Raw genomic sequence first — 19976 nt, 5'->3', positions numbered from 1 at the left:
AAAATCCAGTTCTAGGCAGCACAGCATTATTTTCTTGTGAACATCTACGGACAAGAAAATCAGATGTTACCTCTTGATTGGATGACACTAGCAAACGCACGCATTCTATTTCATTGAGATGGAGATCGTCGCTCATCTTTAAAGCCTGAAGATCATAAACAAGTAATTATTTGAAAGGCAGACTGAAGTGAAAGACTTGGACACAATCATACATCAACACGGTTTTGCAAATAAAAGAGAAAATAAGAGCATGTAGGTTAAAAAAATGGATTACTGTCACAGTTACAAAATCAGCTAATCAACCAATTAGGATTTAGGTTTGCTATTAAGCATCAATGCAAAATGTGAAAGATCAGTAGATGGTAGTATAAGCAGCATATTATAACATCTCTTGGCTTAATGGATAAGCGATCAGCTTCCATTATCTCTTTTTGATCCCTAATATAATTTATAATTCCAAAAAGTGCAACATGTTACAGCTAAAAAAAGCTAGAAATGACTAAGGGCTGCAGATTTTTTATCTCATCCAAAATAAGGGGAAAGCTATTATCCTGCATCTTGTTATCCAAGAAATGTTTGAGGATCAGATGCTGAATTACAGTTACTGTAACCAAAGCCAAACATAAGCATTTGCAATATATTTAAACATTAAGAGTTGCAACTTCATGTTATGCAACACTCTAATACCTGTAGTCACATTTTTCAAATACCATTTAAACCACATTCTGCTGGAAGTAAAATATGGGAATGCGTGACAAGCACCTTATCCTTTAAGAAAGGATGGTTTTAGTTATATTGTGAGGCAGATCATAAACACATGCGAACTTGAAGGTTAGTAACAAAAAAGGCTATGTTGCATTGTAAAGCCATGAAAAGATTGTGATATATTAAAGCAATAAACCCTAAGTTTAATATATCTCATAACTTTATTAAATCATATTCTGACATCAATATTTTCTACATCTAAGAATTCATCTATAAGTGAGAAAAATATAAGCTTATTAGCATAAAACTAAATCCATAATGGAGAGTCAAAAGAAACATCTTCACGAGATAATATGAAATTATAGATATGGACTTCCATTTCTTGCTAAATAAATCAAGTTTCTAATGAATGTCAGTTTAATAACTACTTGTCTTCATTAACCTCAATGATTCACTTATTCATCCTTGTTTCTTCATCAAATTCCTCAATCTCCTCAAGGTGGTCAGTATGTTTATTCCAATCCAAAAGTAAAGATTCATAACTTTTGATTAAGATAAAAGGAAGGTGGAAACTAACTATCTGAACATCTTGATCATCGAGAGAGATTGGCGGGGAATCCGGCAGTCTCACTTCTTTGGACTGGACTTGAGCTCTGTCTGACGCTTTTGGAGCCTACAAATTGTGAAATGTCATAAATCGTTATTAAAAAATACAGGAGCTGCTGCCAGATAGACAGATGTATGGAAATCTTGCCGCTGTTGTATGCTCCTAAACCAACTTCTAAGGGGCCAGCATTTTGATTAGAAAACTCATAAGATGTTTCTACGTATCACATTAAGAACAACCCTAAAATCAGGTACCATAACTGGACATTTGATTCATGAAAATGCAGGAAGTAAAATGACGATTTCTGAATCTCAAATTCTCGCAATTCAATGAGCATATGCTAGCCTAGTAGAAATGAGAGAGAATTGAAACATATGAAGTAAGAAGGTACCGGGTAGGAGAGTAGAGATTTGAGGGAAGGGATCGAGAGGCGGATGGCGTGCATCAGCTCGACCCTCTGTGCAGCCGGGGGCGGAGTCCGCGCCAGCAGCGCCGCCTCGATTGCTGACAAGAGCTGCTTGGCAGAGACCATTGCTGAAGGATGAAGAGATTTCTGCTGCGTTGGGGTGAAGGGAAGGCGAGGCGAGGAGCAGCAAGAGAAGAGGGGTAATTAAGGGCGGGAAAAGCCCTAATTAAGGGTTTTAGACTGACTATGCGAGCCCGCACAGCATTCTCACTCCTCTGCTGGCACGACACTCCCCTGTCTCCCGCTGGCACGGCTCTGCTCGATACATCTAGGATCTAGCACGTCCGTACCGATGAGCAGGCTGACGTGGCGCGACAGGATTGGCCAACGGCAAAGCCGTGGTCATTTTCAATTTTTTTAAAAAAAGACAAATATAATTTAAAAAATCTTTTTTAAATAAAAAAATATTTTCTAACTTCCCAATAAATTATATCTGTTTTTCTCCCCACTTTTAATTTATTTTTCAATTTTTTTCCCCAAAATTCACATTTTCCTCTATAAATACCCTCACTTCCACACAAAAAATTTCTAACCACACTACACAATTCTCATCTAAATTCTCTTATCAATTTTCAATCTTTCACTCTTACAAAAAAAATGTCCGGCTCCGGCGATCACCCCTCCGACTCCCGCGGTTGGAACCACGAATGGTTCGGCTCACAACCATTCCCTATTCCGGAAAAGCAATTCTCGACTCCTACTCAAACCCAAGGTTCTCAAGTTCCGGGTGGCTACCGGCCTTACCCGGTGGACGACCAAGATCCCCCGATAGGCGATACGAGTGGGCACCGGAACCCGGATAGGGAGGGAGCAGCGGCTCTCAAACTCCTCCTACTCCTACTCCTCGTGGTGTCCGCGCCCCGTACATTTCGGCGGAGATGGATCAGTTATTCAAAGCCTATTTGATTATCTCTGATGATCCGGAGGTTGGCAAAGCGGGGATAGGTTTTGGTAGCGCGTCTCTCGCCGGTATAATGAAAACTGCCCGGATGGAACCATCGAGCGCAATGAGAGTATGGTGCGCAATGTCATCTTCAGAGCCAACGAAGAAATCCAAAAGTTCCAGGGGTATTACCTCCAGGAAGAGCGGTCGGCGGGGAGCGGCAGGAGCGAGCTCGACATCATCAGTGGCGCGTTGGCGACCTACCAATCTCAACATTACAAACCGTTCAAGTACCTCAGCGCTTGGCAGGAGGTGCGTCATCATCCGAAGTATAAGCGAGGCGTATCATCCTCTTCCAGCTCCTCCAGCAAACGGTCGAGCTCGGTATCCATATCCGACGCCGGCTAGGATGAGGTGGCTAGCCAGCTTGCCGGAGCTAACTTGGGTAGCCCAGACGCCGGCCCGAGCAGTTCCCAACGCCGGCCGCAATGAAGGAAGAAGGCGACGGCCAACCGTCATCGCACCGCGACTCCATCCCCCCCGCTCCCGCTCTCTTTATGCCACCTCAACCCTCCACCAACTTGTTGTGGACCATTTTGGCTCAACTCAATTTGGCCGATAGGTCTCGGATGACTCCCGAGCAACTTGATTCACATTTGGCAATGATACGGGGTCTACGAAAAATATTGGGGATAGGGTCAAAGGACTAGTGTTCCATGAGGGTTTTTTTTTAGCCTTTAATTATGTAATTTTTAATTTGTAGGATTTTAATTATGTATTTTTATTTTTTAGGATTTTAAGTTTGTAATTTTTATTTTTTAGGATTTTAAGTTTGTAATTTTTATTTTTTAGGATTTAATTATATTTTTTATATTTTAATGTATTTTTAGTAATTGAAATATTTAAATTAAATAATGGAATGGTGAGACCTTTGAGCATGTCCTTGCGGAAAAGCATGAATGTGGGTGCTGTGCTCCTGGAGAAGAGCCAGGAGTAAAAAATTAATAAAAGTGAGTCCGGCCCACATCTATGCTCTTGCCAAAGAGCATGGATGTGGATGCTCTAATATTCATAATTTAAATTAGAACTCCATTTTTTAATTTCTTATTTTCAGTTTCATGGAGTATATTCAAATTATGATATTTTTAAATCATTTTTTAGTTTTTGCTTAATACAAAATTAAAAAATATGTATTGTACTATAAAATTGAACAAAAAAAGGATACAAATGTTAAAAGTCGATTTTATTGTTAAAATAAAATCTAACACACACCTAACCCACACTACATCATTTTTTTCTTTGCAATTAACATCTTCCTTATTTTTAGGGGTGTGTATTCGGGTTTCGATTCGGTTTTTTCCCAAAACCGAACCAAAACCGAAAAACCGAATTTAGTTCAAAATCCAAACCGAACCGAACCCGAAAAATCGAAAAACCGAAAACCGAACTTAAAAAACCGAAAACCCGAACAAAACCGAAAAACCTGAAAAAAATAAATATATTATAAATATATATTTATATATGTGTATTTTATTTTATTTTATATATATTAATAGAATATTTATATATAATATAAAATTAATAATACATATAATATATATTATATAGTAGAATAAATTAAAACTATATATATATTATATATAATATAATATATTAAATTAATAGAATATATATATAATTCGGTTTTTTCATTTTTTTCTTCGTCCGAACCGAACCGAACCGAAAAACTGAAATTTTTTTATTTTTAAAACCAAACCGAACCGAAAAACCGAAAAAACGAACTGAATTTCAAAATTTCGGTTTGGTTCGGTTCGGATATTCGGTTTCCGGTTTTTTTGCTCACCCCTACTTATTTTGAAAACAAAATTGAAATAGGAGTATATTGCTCATGTTGCCCACTGCTTGTGCCTACATAAATTGTGACTATAAAATATGTACTATTCATTATTAAAATGACTCAATTTTTTTCATGAAGCTCCATTTAAAATGTTTAGTGATATTTTGTTACTTCGATCCATGTTATTATAATTTAATGGTGTTATGAGTTATCGATGATTGATGAAAAGTTATACTTACATTGTAAATATCAATATGAATTGAGTGGCTCATTCAGTCCTCTCCTCAATATCAAATAGGTTATATGACATGTTTATGTTTATTATTGTGTGACGTGGCGTAGTATATAGCAGGGACGAAGATAGCGTTGGCCAAGCCACCGCTCGAGCGGGGGCTTGGCCGGAGCCGAACTCATTACCCAGCCAAACTCATTACCCAGCCATGACTACCCTGTTCAAATGTCGTGTCTGTTATATTGAGAAATTTAATATCCATGAAAGACTTAATTTTTGTTGTATTTTGAGAAGAGAGAATGAGTAAATTGCATCGTCAAAGAAGAAAGAAGAAGAAAAACAATTGCAAACCGGAGTAGATTTTCACTAGGAGGAAGAAGATGATACGGCGGCGCGTGTTTATTAGGTTTAGATCAATTGGGCTTTTTTAGATGGGTTTTAATTAATTTGGTCAAATGACTCCAATTTAATTGATTTAGTTTATTAACCCATTACTATTTAAAGAGTTAATAAACAAGTTTGGTCACTAGATATACTAATTAATTTATTTTATTTAAATAAACGTATCACGTAATTAAATGTCTTCATTAAATTTTTTCTGTATTAGATTTAATTGGATTCATTTAAATTATAGTATGATATACTTTAAACAAAAGAATTATAATATATTATATGTATATAAATAATTTACTTGAAATACATAGAATAAAATTAAATGAGAAATAACAAAATTATAACAATTTAGATTAGTTTTGATTCTAATACCTCTTTTTATAAAAGTATTTCGAGCTAATACTTCATTTAACTTTATGTTTTATTTCCCTACATCATGCTTGTTTTCAGATTTCAAACAATTTTAATTTTTAAATTTGATATCATATTTTTTTGTTTTATTTAATTTTTAAAAGAACGACTCATATTAAATAAATTGACTACATCTCTCTTTTTTTTCTTATATTATAAGTTACTTCTTCAATATTATTATTATTTTAATTATTTTTTTTCTTATATTATAAATTACTTCTTCAATATTATTATTATTTTAATTATTTAAATATTATTATAATTTTATTAAATTTCGAATTTTCGCTATTTTCATCGCAACATTTCCCCGGCCTTGCTACTGCCTCTCCCATCAGCTGCACTTTTCAGCGTTCCCGATCTGCGGTCAGCCTTCTTCTCGTGGCTTGGGAAAACCTGGCGACTCCATCTGTTCCACTAGGGTATTTCCTCTATAATCTTATCGCCCTCTTGGCGGCTCCATCCCTTCCGGCAAGGTACTTCCTCTCCCCCTTTGTCGGACAATTTGTCAACTGCTTCGCCTCCCCCCCCCCTACAATGCGTTTCTCCGCCTCTTTCTCAGCGGAATCTGCTCAAACGGGTTTCTCCTTGGAAGTTTCCGTCATCTTCTCGATGGTGTCAATCGCCAACTCTTATATGAATTTTACACATTTGTTTTGATTTAGGATAGAAAACAGAGCCGGTCATCATTCCTCCATTTTGAGAAAAAAAAACTTCCCAATTACACAACCGAATAAAAATACAAACTAAAATTCCAAATTTGGAGAGATTGGACTTTAGAGAGATTAGACCTTTTTTTTGGATAGATCTGGCTAGGTATTGGTATTTTGTTTTGGCTGTTGGGATTGAAATTCAAGGGTTTGATTTATTTATTTTTTGAAATTATCTTGGCTTTGGCTATAGAGACAAAAAGATCATTCATGTGATCGATCATACTCTGATACCATGTTCAAAAGTAAAATGCGGAAAATAAAAGACATTAAAAGCTTTATGGACTATATTGTATTAGACTTTAATTAATTTTCTCAATGGTTACACAACCTTTTATATACTCTAATTCTAGCTATACATGGAAAATATATTTTTAATTATACTAATATCCTTTTTATTTGATTTTCCATAATCTTTAATTGATTTTCTTCTTTATTCTTGCCATAACTTCATCTCTTGATTTCTTGTTTACCAATTAACTGATTTCTCCATTCCAACATATCAATCCTCATTCTCCCAGATGATGGATGTGTATTGTATGATATGTGGCTTGTTCTTGGATAGCCGATTCTCTTAAATCGAGCCTTGTGCGGCTTTATTTATACTACACTCGTCCTTTAAAAATAAAAATTATTTTCATTTTGGTATTGAAATTTTAAACTCTCAATTTAGGTGGGACCCATTCTTTACTTTTATCACTTTTTTATTTTATCTGTCTCTTATTTTACTAATTGTACATTAAAAGTTGTGTTGTTTCAAAAATTTCTATTTCTAAAAGATGGAGGTAGTAGTTAGGAAGAGATCGAGCTTCAAATGGCAAGAAAATAGCGAAAATCTCTCTACGGTGACGCCGCACGACGAAGGAAAAGGCACATCGAGAAAAGACAGTGCTGAGGAACGTCCGTCCGAGATGGAGAATCACTACAGCGACGCCGCCCAGCCGTTGAGGCGAGGGAGAGAGAATGTCGATGAAGAGGAACTCGCCAAGACCAACAGCAAGACACATGGGAATAAGGTGAAACAATCGAGGAATTGCCTGGTAGAGGGGGATAGGAAGTACCCTCCGGACAATTCCTCTCTTCCTCTTCTTCTCCACCACCTTTTCACTCTTCTTCTTGCTGGCCGATCTCCTCACCACACCACTATTCACCACAGTTGCCTTCTCTTTATTCACCCTAATTGTTTTCGATAGATCATAAACATTGGCTCGTGCGGCTTGGAGAATGTCGTCTCTTTGTCATTCTTGATTTTCTTCTCGAAATTATTTTTCATCCTTCTGATTTTATCAAGGAGATGTGTTCGGCTACCATCAACCTGCAGATCTTCCTTGATAAAAGAATGAATTGCATGTTTATATCTCGAGCTGGATCTGTTTTATGATTAGCTAAGTAGTCGATCATCCCCTTCAAGATGACAATCTCGTCGTCCTCGCTCCAGATTCTCTAGAATAGGTTAGACTTCCTCTCCGATGTCTCAGGCTCAGCGGACTTCTTGGGAGTATTTTTAACATTGTGTTTGGGGGAAACCACATCAGCAGCATCATCAGAAGTATTTTTAACATCACGTTTGGGGAGAAACCACATCAACAACATCAGAAGTATTTTTAACATCGTGTTTAGGAGTAACAATGATAAGTCTCATTTTAGGCCTTGGTTACTGGTCAGTATAATGTTGGATGTTTTAGTGTAATTGGATATACTTGATTGATCAACGTGATCATAATGAGACATTAAATAAGTTGGAAGTGCGGAGTGTACACTTATTTGAATTTCTTATGATTAGACGGGGGTTCGTCGGTAGTCTTTGGACAGCCCTTCCGGCCCTAAAGCTAAGTTCTTGACCCCTTCCTTACTTAGTGTAGTTATTTGATTTGGCACAGTAGCTATGTGATTACTGATTTTGATTTGTTTGGGAACTTGATTGATGAGAAAGCGATGATGTTCTTGACAATTGTTTTAGAATCTATGATGAAGCTTTGTTTACATAAAATGAAATTGGTGTTGCTAGATTCTTTGCAATATGATATTGAAACATAAGATTTGTTTGGGGTAACAAAAAGAATATCAAGAATCTATGTTAAAGCCCCCTATTTCCTTTTGTACATGCTTGGCTAATGACATGGATTGTTATGGAAAGAAGTTGGATTTGATAGTGTTACCCGTAGAGGGCTGTGAAGAGGGAGAATGAACTCTTCTTGTTGCTATTAACTCTCAATTCTTGTTAAATTTGTTGGGTTTTCGAAGAGTGTGGAAGGGGAAGAACTTGCTGTCTGTGAAGGGTGTTTTTATAGGCAAGCTTGGAGTACTTTAGGGAATTAAATGGCTGATACTTTCGCAGGTGTACAAATCGTAACATGTCTTCCTTTTTCTGATTTCCTAGCTCCTTTCTCTTGATGTAAAAAGATGTTTAGTTGGGTACCTAGTACTTGGCCATTAAACATTTTGTTTGTTCTTGCATAGTGTACCAAAAGAGGGTGCAGGGCTGATCTTGAAGGAGGGGCGTTTGTAGGTATGTGATTTGCCCTTTTTGGGTAAGCTTTGGGTCTTTAAAGTAAAGAGGGTTATCCCCTTCCCTACTTGTGTGTTTTCTTTAATTCTCTCTTGTTTCCTTATTGATAGAGTTTTGTTTTTACCTTGCAGGGGAAACTGCAAGTCTTCGGCTGCCACCGTGCTGACTCGGGCCCAACGGGCCGTTGGAAACGGGCTGCGATTTGGGCCTAATGAAAAGACCCCGAAGTGCTCGTTTGGAAGCTTACATTCCGTTTTCCTTTCTTCGTGTAATTCCTTTGAAATTAGTTGGTAGTTTATTGTGTATGTAAAGATATTCGAACTCCTTTGGTCAAAAAAAAACAAAACTTTTTGTGCTCCCTTCTATAACTCATTATCGAAGTCGTTTTAGTTCGTCCGATTATTCCTTACATTTTTTTTTTGGTTTTGCGAACTATCAACATTGAGCATTTACGAACGGTAATAATTTCCAATTATTTCCACGAACAAGAAAGCGACATTTCTTTAGTTTGACACACATAAGAAAAGGGATCGACATTTTCAAAGTTTGTCCCATTTTACCATTTCCGTCCATCCCACAAAGTTTATTCCAATTAGAATCTTTTCAAAAATAGACATTAAATACACATATCGATCTCCTCAATGTGGGATCCTTATTCCACTACACATCTCCATTTAATACAACACCAAACAATTTCTTAAAATCCGTGTCAAGTCAAATTGAAACAAACTTTGAGGGACGAAAGGAGTAGTAAAGATTAAGAACTCATGATAGTAATATAAAATAAAACAACCTAGTTTCCAAGTAGTTAAGATTAAGTAATAACTTAGCTTCCAAATAGTTAAGCTATGACTTAATCACTTAATGCATTTGCACATCATCGAAGGTTTTACGGTAAGGTCGATGTAATTTATTTACGAGCAAATATAAAAACATTTCTATCTATTTAATTTTGTTTTTTTCTTTTTGTACTACCAACTACTACTACTACTCTACAAAGCATCTGAATTGCTGCCGTCTACATTGTTCTGATTTGTCTGGTTATTTTCTCGTCTTTCATATAACTTGAGATGCTTTTGAATAAGTAAATGCACCTTTAGTTGATTCCATTATTTTCTTACAATTCCTAAGTTTCATTGACAAACATTTTATAATCCTTCCAAATCTACGCCGTTGCAAAAGAAGAGGTTTTGTATACTTAATTGTATTGACAGAAATGGCCTGTCGGGATACATAATGTTGGCTTAAACACTTTTAACTCGTTGTAATTTATGTAAATTCAGTTGCGAATTCGTTTTCATTCAAATCTGAATTAATTTTCAATCAACTATCAATAACCAATCGACTGTAATCCGTAATATATAGGAATGAAAATACGAAGATATGGAAGTGTAAAAAATTCAATTTATTTGTATTATAAATTAAAGAAAAAAAAAGAATTTCGTCTATTTAAGAAACATGTCTCATCTATTTTATAGAAAATGGCGTATATTTTGCTAAGATATGTAAAAAAACATGTATTATATTCCAGATTCGAAATCATAAGTATCTTACCTTTGTAGGAGTATATATTAATTTATATATTACGAAAGAAAGATTCTAAAAAATAAAAATTGGTCAGGAGGACACCATAACCAAATTCCATTTTTTCTCATATATTGTGAAGTTGGACAAATTTTGATAATTATCATAATTTTCTTAAATTCAAATTCCATTATCGCCATGAAATTTAAACATTCAACCTTAGATATGAAATTGTCTAAAGTCATATCGATGTACCCAAGTAGTCACATAAATGACACTGAGAAATGAGATAGGGATCCAATTTAGCTTCTCAGTATTCATCGTTTGATTTTTGATTCTGACATCCATATCAAATTTTGAGCATCATATATCTAACTTTTGATCAACAATTTGAATACTTATTATTGCACGCTAGCAACAAAATGTTAGTTATAACTTATAAGTCACAACGTATCAATTTTTTGGTGTAAATTCAATTTCAACTATGGGCAAAATTTGGATTTAGAAAAAATATAGAAATATACGTATACTAATAATTTGGGTAATTTGTCACCAATTTTATAATGTATGGAAAATCAAAATTAATTTGTGTAACTAGAATGTACTCCTATGAATTTTCAGCCAATCAGTCCTAACAATTAATTCTATTAAATTGATATAACTAAAATTTATAGTAGTAGTTGATATTCCTAGCATTAATTAGTGGTTGTAATTAATCAATGATAGATTGCCTACAGAGTTGGACAAGCTAGTTTTGGGTAATTAAAATCGACGCCTGCTGTATACATCGAAGCTAGAAAAGGTGAAACATATGTGTTGCCTGTGTGTACTGAAATAGCTAGAAACTAGCTTCCACAAACTTTAATGTCTTATTAGTAGTACTACTTGATAGGATCCAAAGTTTGATTATGTTGACACCTAGATAGCAACTTTTTTTTTACCGGTTGTTCCTAGCAAATTACTCTGTCCCATAATAAAATCATATTTTATTTTTACAATAAATGATAATTAGGTCTCATATTACATTAATTTACTTTATTTAAATTTTATTATAAAATTAATATAAAAAGTGAATTTTATGTTCTACTATTCTTTACATTTTTTAAAGCGTGAGCACACCAAATATGACTTCTATAGTAAGACGGGTGAGTAATAAACAATCAACAACAAACGTTGATTTCGATAATACTTGAAATTAAATATTGGACATTGTTACTAAAATATATAAGGGGTTGTTCAATTGCCGACATTATATTTGTAATTGATTATTTAGTACTCCTTCCGTCCTACAAAAATTGTCACACTTTGATCGGGCACGAGTTTTAAGAAATATAATGAAAAGTGAGTTGAAAAAGTTAGTGAATGTGAGTCCTACTTTTATATGTTAGTTTTATAATAAAATGTGAGTATAAATGAGTTAGTGAAATATGAGACCCACTACAAAAAATGATAAAAAATGAAATGAGACAATATTTGTGGGACGGAGGGAGTATCATATTTGATTCATAATGTTGGTTATAACTAACTTTCTATTAATTGATATTTTTTGCATCGTATCGATATTTATGGATGAATGATTTTGTACCTTGATTTAATGATGTAATATTATAAGAGAGAATTAGCAATATAATGGTAATATAGATCGACATAGATGATGCCATCCAATGGGGAGGTGCATATTATATATATACTCCAAGTTGAGGTTAGAGTTGTTCAGTTATCCCCGAAGAAGAGAGAGAGGCATTAAAATTAATGGAGGAGGTAAACAACAAGTTGGTAGCAATAAAGGGTCACATAAATGGGGCTCCAGCTGAATCCGATTTCGAAATCAAGAGTGAAACAATTTGTCTGTCGCTAAAGGCAAATGAAGTAGAGGTGATCGTCAAGAATCTGTATGTATCCGTGGATCCCTACCAGCTCAATCGCATGAAGACCCAGAGCTCCTCCCAGGGCACAATCAACTTCGCCGCCGCAATCTCTCCCGGCCATGTAACTAATTCATAAATTTACGACAAGTTTTAATTTGAGTTTATTTGCCCTTTGTTTGACTGTGTGGGGCAGGCCATAGATACATACGGTGTGGGTCGGGTGGTGGCGTCGGGGCGGGCGGATTTGGAGAAGGGGGAGCTTGTGGTTGGGCTGCTTACATGGGGAGAGTACACACTTGCAGAGCCAGGGAGACTCTTGAATAAATTGGACGCCATGGGGCATGACTTGCCTCACCATGTTGGTGCTTTGGGTAACTTTTCTCGTCCTACCACCATTTTCTGAATTACATTATACATACGAAATATTTTACCTTTGTTCGAACAAGTATTTGTAAAACTTACAAATTTTTATTCATATTTCAATTTAATACATCCTGTCACGTGCAAATCGTGTGATTGTGTTTGGACAGCGTTAACTTTTGTTACTCGCATTAAAAACGAGAGAAAAATTTGTATTAAGAAAATGTTATTTGTTTGGTGCAGGATTTAGTGGACTAACGGCGTATGGAGGGTTTTATGAAGTATGTAAGCCGAAGAAGGGAGAGAGCGTGTTTGTGTCAGCGGCTTCGGGCTCTGTGGGAAGTCTGGTCGGACAGTATGCGAAGCTATTTGGCTGCCGTGTCGTCGGCTGTGCCGGTTCTCAAAAAAAGGTCACAATTACTTTTACAACTCTTAATTTTTTGTCTCACAACGACAAAATTTGCAGGACCTCTCACACGTCACACATGGCTCTCTATTCGGTTCATTTGGCCGTATTGATGAGAAATAATAAACTTATTTATATATGTTAATTTTATTTAAATTATGCCTAAAATTAATAAGTTTTAAAGTATCTAAATTAATTCCTAATTAATAAGATATTTAATATTAGACCAAATAAAACAAAATATACAAACTATGATGCGTGTGAACGCGTACGAAAATGATTTAAAGGTCAGTCGAACATCTTTATTGAAGGCCATCGTATATTAAGTTAATTATTCTATTTACAGATAGAGACAATAATGTGCATTTATGTTTAATTAAGGAAATACTTCATTTTAATAGGGATAGTTGTTGTTTAAATTACAAAGATTAGTCAGTCAATAAAATTCAAAACTAGATAATTAAATCATGAAATTTGAAAAATTTTAATTATCTTATCGGTGTGTACTAAATAATGTGTTTTACAGATGTTGAAAATGTCTGTTGAGTTTGGTTACGGATTTTCCTCCTCTCGATTTCGTTATTTAGTGGAACACGCGAATTTGCAAAATAGCTAGCAATGTATAGTGTGTATAATATAATTAGGAGGGTTGCAATAACTATGCAGGTTGATTTACTTAAGGAAAAGCTTGGTTTTGATGATGCTTTCAACTACAAGGAAGAGACCGATCTCAAATCCGCTCTCAAAAGGTCAATACCCTTGATTATTTTTCATTCCTATGATATTTACATTATATACCCCAAATATTTTTTAATATAAATTAAATTGTAACAATTAAAAACGAACAAGTTATCATGCTTTATTAATTTATTTTACTACTGATACAACTAGATTTTGCATCCTAGCTATAAATGCAATTTGAATTTTCTATGGGAATCTTCTACACCTAAGTTGTGCAGATTCCGTAACCAAATGCTTTGGACTTAGCGTGCGTTTACAAAATTTCTAAAAAAAGCGTTGGTTCTAACTAATTTGCAATTTAAAAAGACGAATGTCGCGTGGACTTTATACATGTACTACAATGAATTTTTTTCTTCGATTTTAATTTTTTGAATTAATTTATAATGAATTTTTATCATTTACTCAGGTACTTCCCGGATGGAATGGACATATATTTCGACAACGTGGGCGGGAAGATGCTGGAGGCGGCGGTGGCGAACATGAAGCAGTTCGGGCGGGTGGCAGTGTGTGGCGTGATCTCAGAGTATACCGGCAGCGGTAAGAGGGCGGCTCTGAATATGCTGGATGTGGTATACAAGAGGATCACCATTCAAGGATTTTTAGCTGCCGATTTCTTGAAAGACTACGCTGATTTTATGAAGACCACCACCGACCACCTCCGCACCGGAAAAATGCACTCTCTTTGCGACATCTCGCATGGCGTCGAGAGTGTTCCGAGTGCCTTTGTTGGCTTGTTTTCTGGTGATAATATCGGAAAAAAGATTGTCCAAATTGCAGATCAATGATTTTTCTATAATAACAATATAGAGGAAGGAATGCGTATCTAGTCATGGAACCGAATTGTTCTATTTTATAAAGCTTGAAATTTGATGATAAATCCATAAGTTAGAATTTAGAAATGTTTGTCATTCAAAATATTTACGCCAATCCAATTGGCCTAGTTATTGCATTTTTAATACTCGACCATCTGAAGTTTACCTTCACACAATATTAATATATTGATAAATTATAGTTTGCGAGTACACTCCTAAGATATTGTGAAAAATTTGGCCCAACCTGCATTAATTGAGTTGAGTATTAATTATTAAATATGACTATATGCATGGAAAGATTCAAATTAATTTTATTGATAAATGAACACAAATTCAAAGACAATTTGATTAATTTAAAGACAATTTGATTAATATTTAGTCTTGGAGTACTACAATTCTACAATAAAATGTTGTTTATATTTAAATATGAGTACTATAGTCTATATGTATGGAGAGATTCAAAATAATTCATTTTTTAATTGATAAATAGATGGGTTTTCTTTTTTGATTCTAGACTACCATTAACATTCCTCGAGTGTATTGGACTTTTTTTTATTCCGCCTTTGGGAGAGACGCATGACCCTCATGCTTCTCCTTTTAATGAAACGCATGACGGAGATGCGTCTTTTATAGAGACGCATGAGGGACATGCGTCTCTCAATTTTTTCGATTTTTTTAACGACGCATAAGTGTTATGCGTCTTAGGGAGAGACGCATCTCCCTCATGCGTTTTTTGTTTTTTTTTTAGTTTCACGGACGACGCATGAGCGTCATGCGTCTTAGGGAGAGACGCATGAGGCTCATGCGTCTCTGATTTGCTGAAAATCAGTGGCGAGGGAGGCCCCAATTCAAACAAACTGCAGCATAAATGAATAACATACAATACCTCAGTGGATTGCAATTTAACTTTAACTTGTAATAATAGCAAAATCACAAAATCCCCAATTCTAAGAGTGTCAATAATTTCCCAATGGTACTACAAATAAAGCACACAGTACAATCTAAAATCCACATTTATACCTTGGCTTCTCGACTGTAAATTCTCCGGAAGCAATTCGTGCCGAGAGCTCCGCCCTACGCTTCTCTTCCAAACGCCTCTCCACATCCTTCACCACATCATCTCCGGGGCCTCCTCTCCCATTACCCAACGCCGAGCAACTAACCACATAATTCCCTGCAAATTAGAGATGCATGACGCTCATGCGTCTCTCCCTAAGACGCATGACGCTCATGCGTCGTCCGTGAAATTAAAAAAACAAAAGACGCATGAGGGAGATGCGTCTCTCCCTAAGACGCATAACACTTATGCGTCGTTAAAAAAATCAAAAAAATTGGGAGACGCATGTCCCTCATGCGTCTCTATAAAAGACACATCTCCATCATGCGTTTCATTAAAAGGAGACGCATGAGGGTCATGCGTCTCTCCCAAAGGCGGAATAAAAAAAATTCAGTACACTCGAGGAATGTTAATTATAGTCTAGAATCAAAAAAGAAAAAACCCATAAATAGATAGAAATTTAAAGGCTTTGTCACACTGGACTTGATCCTGAAACCTTCAACATCATGCATTAACCACTTTACTAACACGCACAAATTACATTTTTATTGTTGGCTTGTTAGTCTTATTGTTTAATAGCTGAACTCAGTTGTACAATTTACCGCACATTTTATTTTTTTCCTCATGCATCAATTACTTATTTTCCACGTTCCATGCAGTGAACAAATGTAAACTGATAGGAATGGGACTGATAAATGGGGATGTTTCAGTAAATATATCTTTTAAATATTTGGTTGGAATGGAAAAGTGATTAATTTGTTTACATTGAATAAAGTAATTTTAGTGAAATAGGAATATCCTAAAAAAAGAATAAAACGAAATTCAACAACTATTGAGCTCGTGTAAGGATATTTTATAAAGCAACAAAGCTCTCATTTCAACACACAAATGATTTTACAGTGATGCATGGATTCCAAAAAAGCAGACGAAAAAAAACAACAGATACATGCATATGTTTCTTTTAACTGCACTAGCACTTGTCTTCACCGTTGGCCTCAAACCTCACCCCTTCCATTTGCGGCGAAGGCTTAACCTTATCCGGCTTGTACCACGCCGCGCAAATCAGATATATAACAAGGTTAACCATCCCGAGAATGGCCAGGAGCCCGTAGAAGCAGTCCAGGCGCCCGTAGTTTATGTTGTCCGCCAGCCATCCCTGGCCGCCGTTGCTGGTCGTGACCTTCTTGACGACGGACACCAAGAAGCTGCTGACGAAGAAGCCGAGGGAGAGGGTGGTTAGGAAGAGGCCTGTGCTCATTGTTTTCATGCCTTTGGGGGATTGGGTGATGAAGAAATCGAGCTGGCCTGTGTAGATGAACGCCTCGCCCGAGCCTACTAGGAAGAACTGCGGGATGAGGAGGAAGACGCTGATGGGGAGAGCTGTGGATGCGCGGCTGAAGGATTTTGCCACCGAGAGCCTTTTCATCTCGGCCGCGGCGGCCACCCCCATTCCGATTGTTGATAGCACTAGCCCGATGGCGATTCTTTGCAGGCTAGTGAAACCTGAATGACAAAATAGGACTAGTTAATATTTTGCGAGAATGTAAGGCCTTTTATGGGGTGAGTGATACATTTCTGACAGTAATAAATTAAATTAATTACGAATAAATGTAATTAAGTAGTGGTACCTGGTTTGCCTCTCCATTTCTTCCAAAGTGGCATGATGAGGCGGTCGTAGACGGCCAAGGTGATGAGAATGGCGGCGACGAAGAAGACCGTGAGTGAGCCGGCCGGAATCTGAAAATTGCCGATGGAGCGGTCCATGGTCGACGCCTGCTCCACCGAAAACGTGATCATCTGAGCATACGTCGTCCAGAATATTATGGTGGTCGCCCATATCGGTAACAATCTCCCCATCATCTTCACTTCCTCCACCTTCGTCACCGAGCACAGCTTCCATGGATTCGGCCCTGATGTCGAACCGTTTAGATCTCCTTCCGCTACTATAGCCGCCTTGTCCAAGAATCTACACCACAAAGCGTCACAGAAAAAAAAAGATTAAGATGCTAGTACTTAATTGACAATAGTGCCCTCAACTTAAGGGCGCTTTTCTATGCGTCCTCAATTTTGGTAATTTTTTAAAAAAAAATCAGCATAAGTAACTGCGTTTCTAGTATTGTGTCCTTGTAAAGAAAAGTTTGTTGTAATGAATATATACCTGAATTGGTCAGTGTGGTGGATTCTAGAAGCTTCCGGTGTGTCTTCATAGAGCATCCCGACGTCGTAAGGAAGGTTCATTTTGCGCTTACTCATGGCGGCGGCGATGACCTGGAAGATCTGGACCATGGGGCTACCGGAGCTCTTCTTGTACCTGTAACGCCTAGTCCCGGAAAGGAATACGAAAATGGCGAGGAGCATGGCGATGGAACAGATCCCGTAGGCCAAGCTCCGGCCGACTTCGTCTTGGAGGTAGACGAGGACGGTGACGGCTGTGAGAGTGCCGATGCTGATGAAGAAGAAGAATCTGTTGAAGAAGTAGGCCATCTGGGCCTTTTCCTTCTCGTCTTTCTCGTCGAACTGGTCTGTTCCGAAACCCGAGATGCTCGACTTGAGGCCACCGGTGCCAAGTGCTATCAGATACAATGCAAGGTAGAGCACCGCCATCTGTAGCCCGTTGGCTTCCTTGCATTCCGCGCTGTGCCGGTTGCAAGGAGGTGGCCGGAGCTGAGGAAGCTCGGTCACTATGGCCAACATGCCAGTTCCCTGCATTAATTGTCATATTTAGATCACGAAATTTGTTCAAATTTTAGTTATTTGAAAATGAAATAGTACTAAATTATGTTCCAATTTTGACTCAACTGTTTTATTCATGTACTACCAAACAAAAATATAAATATAATTATTTAAATGACTATTATTCCTTTACATATTTTCCTGGGTGGATAAAATTGCATATGGTAATTGTTGTTTACTAAAATGTGTTAAAACTTTGATAGTAATTTCTATGATTACGAGGCTCACCAGTGTCTGCACGACCGCGAAAATTCCGATGGTTCTGTAGCGTCCGAGGAAAGAATCCGCGAGAAATCCACCCAATAAGCAGAGGAGGAAACAAGTGCCCATGAAGTCGGTGACGATGTTGGCGGAGGTAGAGCTCGGCAGATGCATCACTCCCCCCAAGTAGGTCACCAGGTTCACTGCTATTCCCATCGTCGAAAGCCTCTCAACGATTTCGATCCCTGGACAATCAATTTCACTTGATCAATTTTTTTTACAATTTTGCATGGTGTCATATAGTAATTTTACTTAATTCATTTTTTAGAATTTAACCGCAGTAGTTATTTTTGTAAAATAAGTATAGCAATAATTCATATCGGTGTAAAGAGAGAACGGTCCCAGAGTATTTCAGATAGCTGCTTGAGAACTTTGTGACCATATTCTTTTAACTTTTAATGGTCCTACAGATGAGGGAATTCTCTTTAACTTTTGTTTTCTGTGTAAGAGATATATGCAATGGACAGTTCGGTGGACCTGGAAACTATATTATAACCATTTGTCTGGAAATAATGCTTTTAACTCCACTCTAAAGAGAATCAAAGAAATACTATAATACTTCTAATTTATTCCTGAATCATGTCAAGTATATTCATTTTCAGGTGACACATAGTACGTTTTTTTGGTATGTGCATGGGTATCAATCTGTTTATATGCCTAAGAATCCAAACATATATAGTAGTAACATATATTTATATAAATAACAACCTAAATATTTATGCATGTGTATAATCAAAGAAATGAACAAACCTAGAATAAGTGCAGCCGGGATCCAGCCACCAGTTTTGGACCTTTCAGCCGAGCAGCCCTTGTAGTCCACCGCATCTGAAACCGTCAAGCTTAATTTCTCATCCTGCAATATCAAGCAAAATTGATCGTCAAAATCATAACTAATAGCAACCATTTGGTTGGGGTTTCGAGTCATCATAGAGAAGAAATGGAAACTATTATTGATCGTAGCTACTAACCATTTCTCGTTGCTGATTCGGTGTCTCTGTTGCAATAATTGCTAGGTAAAGAAGAAAAGGAGAGGTAAAGTGGTGTGTAGGAGTTATGTATGGAATTTGTGTTTGGGAATGTAATGTTAGGAAAGGTATATATAGAGCAAGATGATGGGAACAAAATGGCCTTCCAAGACCAGGTTGAGACAGATCATGGATGGATGGGATTAGGCCAATCCCATTTTTAGATGTGGAAGGTTCTAGGGTTACTGTTGTAGGGTTATCTTTTTAATTTTTTCCTGTTTCTGAAGATATTTGTGAAATGAATTTGAGAATATAATAGAGAAAAAGTGATGTTGATTTATTGAAGTGGAAGGTAGAGATGGGAATGCCGAACATGGAATGGTAATGGGAGCTGGTTTAATTCACTGTCACATATTCCATAATATTAATAATAATTGGGTTTGTATATATGCATGAATTTTATGTGTGCCAGATTAGAGAATGCATGTGGTAAAAGAAA

The 19976-nt window shown here is 36.6% G+C and overlaps 2 protein-coding genes, 1 long non-coding RNA gene and 1 pseudogene across 3 annotated transcripts; 2 read left to right on the top strand and 2 right to left on the bottom strand.

The window, feature by feature from the left end:
- The window catches only part of LOC121778103, a 33070-nt pseudogene extending 31112 nt beyond the window's left edge, over positions 1-1958 (bottom strand).
- Positions 1959-5787: 3829 nt separating this feature from the next.
- On the top strand, positions 5788-9109 carry LOC121778108. Its single transcript, XR_006045615.1, has 2 exons — positions 5788-8750; positions 8882-9109. It is a non-coding gene; the product is annotated as an uncharacterized LOC121778108 (long non-coding RNA).
- A 2813-nt stretch (positions 9110-11922) lies between these two features.
- LOC121778298 (2-alkenal reductase (NADP(+)-dependent)-like) lies at positions 11923-14548 on the top strand. The gene is made up of 5 exons (XM_042175621.1): positions 11923-12263; positions 12336-12513; positions 12746-12912; positions 13575-13657; positions 14056-14548. Exons 1-5 carry the CDS (start codon positions 12027-12029, stop codon positions 14432-14434), a joined length of 1044 nt encoding a protein of 347 aa, XP_042031555.1. The 5' UTR covers positions 11923-12026; the 3' UTR covers positions 14435-14548.
- Positions 14549-16350: 1802 nt separating this feature from the next.
- On the bottom strand, positions 16351-19652 carry LOC121779970 (protein NRT1/ PTR FAMILY 6.2-like). Its single transcript, XM_042177465.1, has 6 exons — positions 19481-19652; positions 19263-19365; positions 18480-18697; positions 17677-18221; positions 17147-17484; positions 16351-17021 (listed from the first exon to the last, which is right to left on the bottom strand). Exons 1-6 carry the CDS (start codon positions 19481-19483, stop codon positions 16489-16491), a joined length of 1740 nt encoding a protein of 579 aa, XP_042033399.1. The 5' UTR covers positions 19484-19652; the 3' UTR covers positions 16351-16488.
- Between the last annotated feature and the right edge of the window lie 324 nt (positions 19653-19976).

This window comes from Salvia splendens, chromosome 19, assembly GCF_004379255.2.
Source record: "Salvia splendens isolate huo1 chromosome 19, SspV2, whole genome shotgun sequence".
NCBI classification, from domain to species: Eukaryota; Viridiplantae; Streptophyta; class Magnoliopsida; order Lamiales; family Lamiaceae; genus Salvia; species Salvia splendens.
This window is presented reverse-complemented; position numbering and strand designations above follow the sequence as displayed.

Bases quoted from the DNA above. Each gene is read 5' to 3' on its own strand.
- LOC121778298 (XM_042175621.1), top strand. From the start codon at position 12,027: ATGGAGGAGGTAAACAACAAGTTGGTAGCAATAAAGGGTCACATAAAT. The intron at 12,913-13,574 runs GTCACAATTACT...ATAACTATGCAG, and splicing joins GTGCCGGTTCTCAAAAAAAG to GTTGATTTACTTAAGGAAAA. The intron at 13,658-14,055 runs GTCAATACCCTT...TCATTTACTCAG, and splicing joins CTCAAATCCGCTCTCAAAAG to GTACTTCCCGGATGGAATGG.
- LOC121779970 (XM_042177465.1), bottom strand. The intron at 18,698-19,262 runs GTTTGTTCATTT...TTGATTGTCCAG, and splicing joins CCCGGCTGCACTTATTCTAG to GGATCGAAATCGTTGAGAGG. The intron at 18,222-18,479 runs GTGAGCCTCGTA...CAATTAATGCAG, and splicing joins TCGCGGTCGTGCAGACACTG to GGAACTGGCATGTTGGCCAT.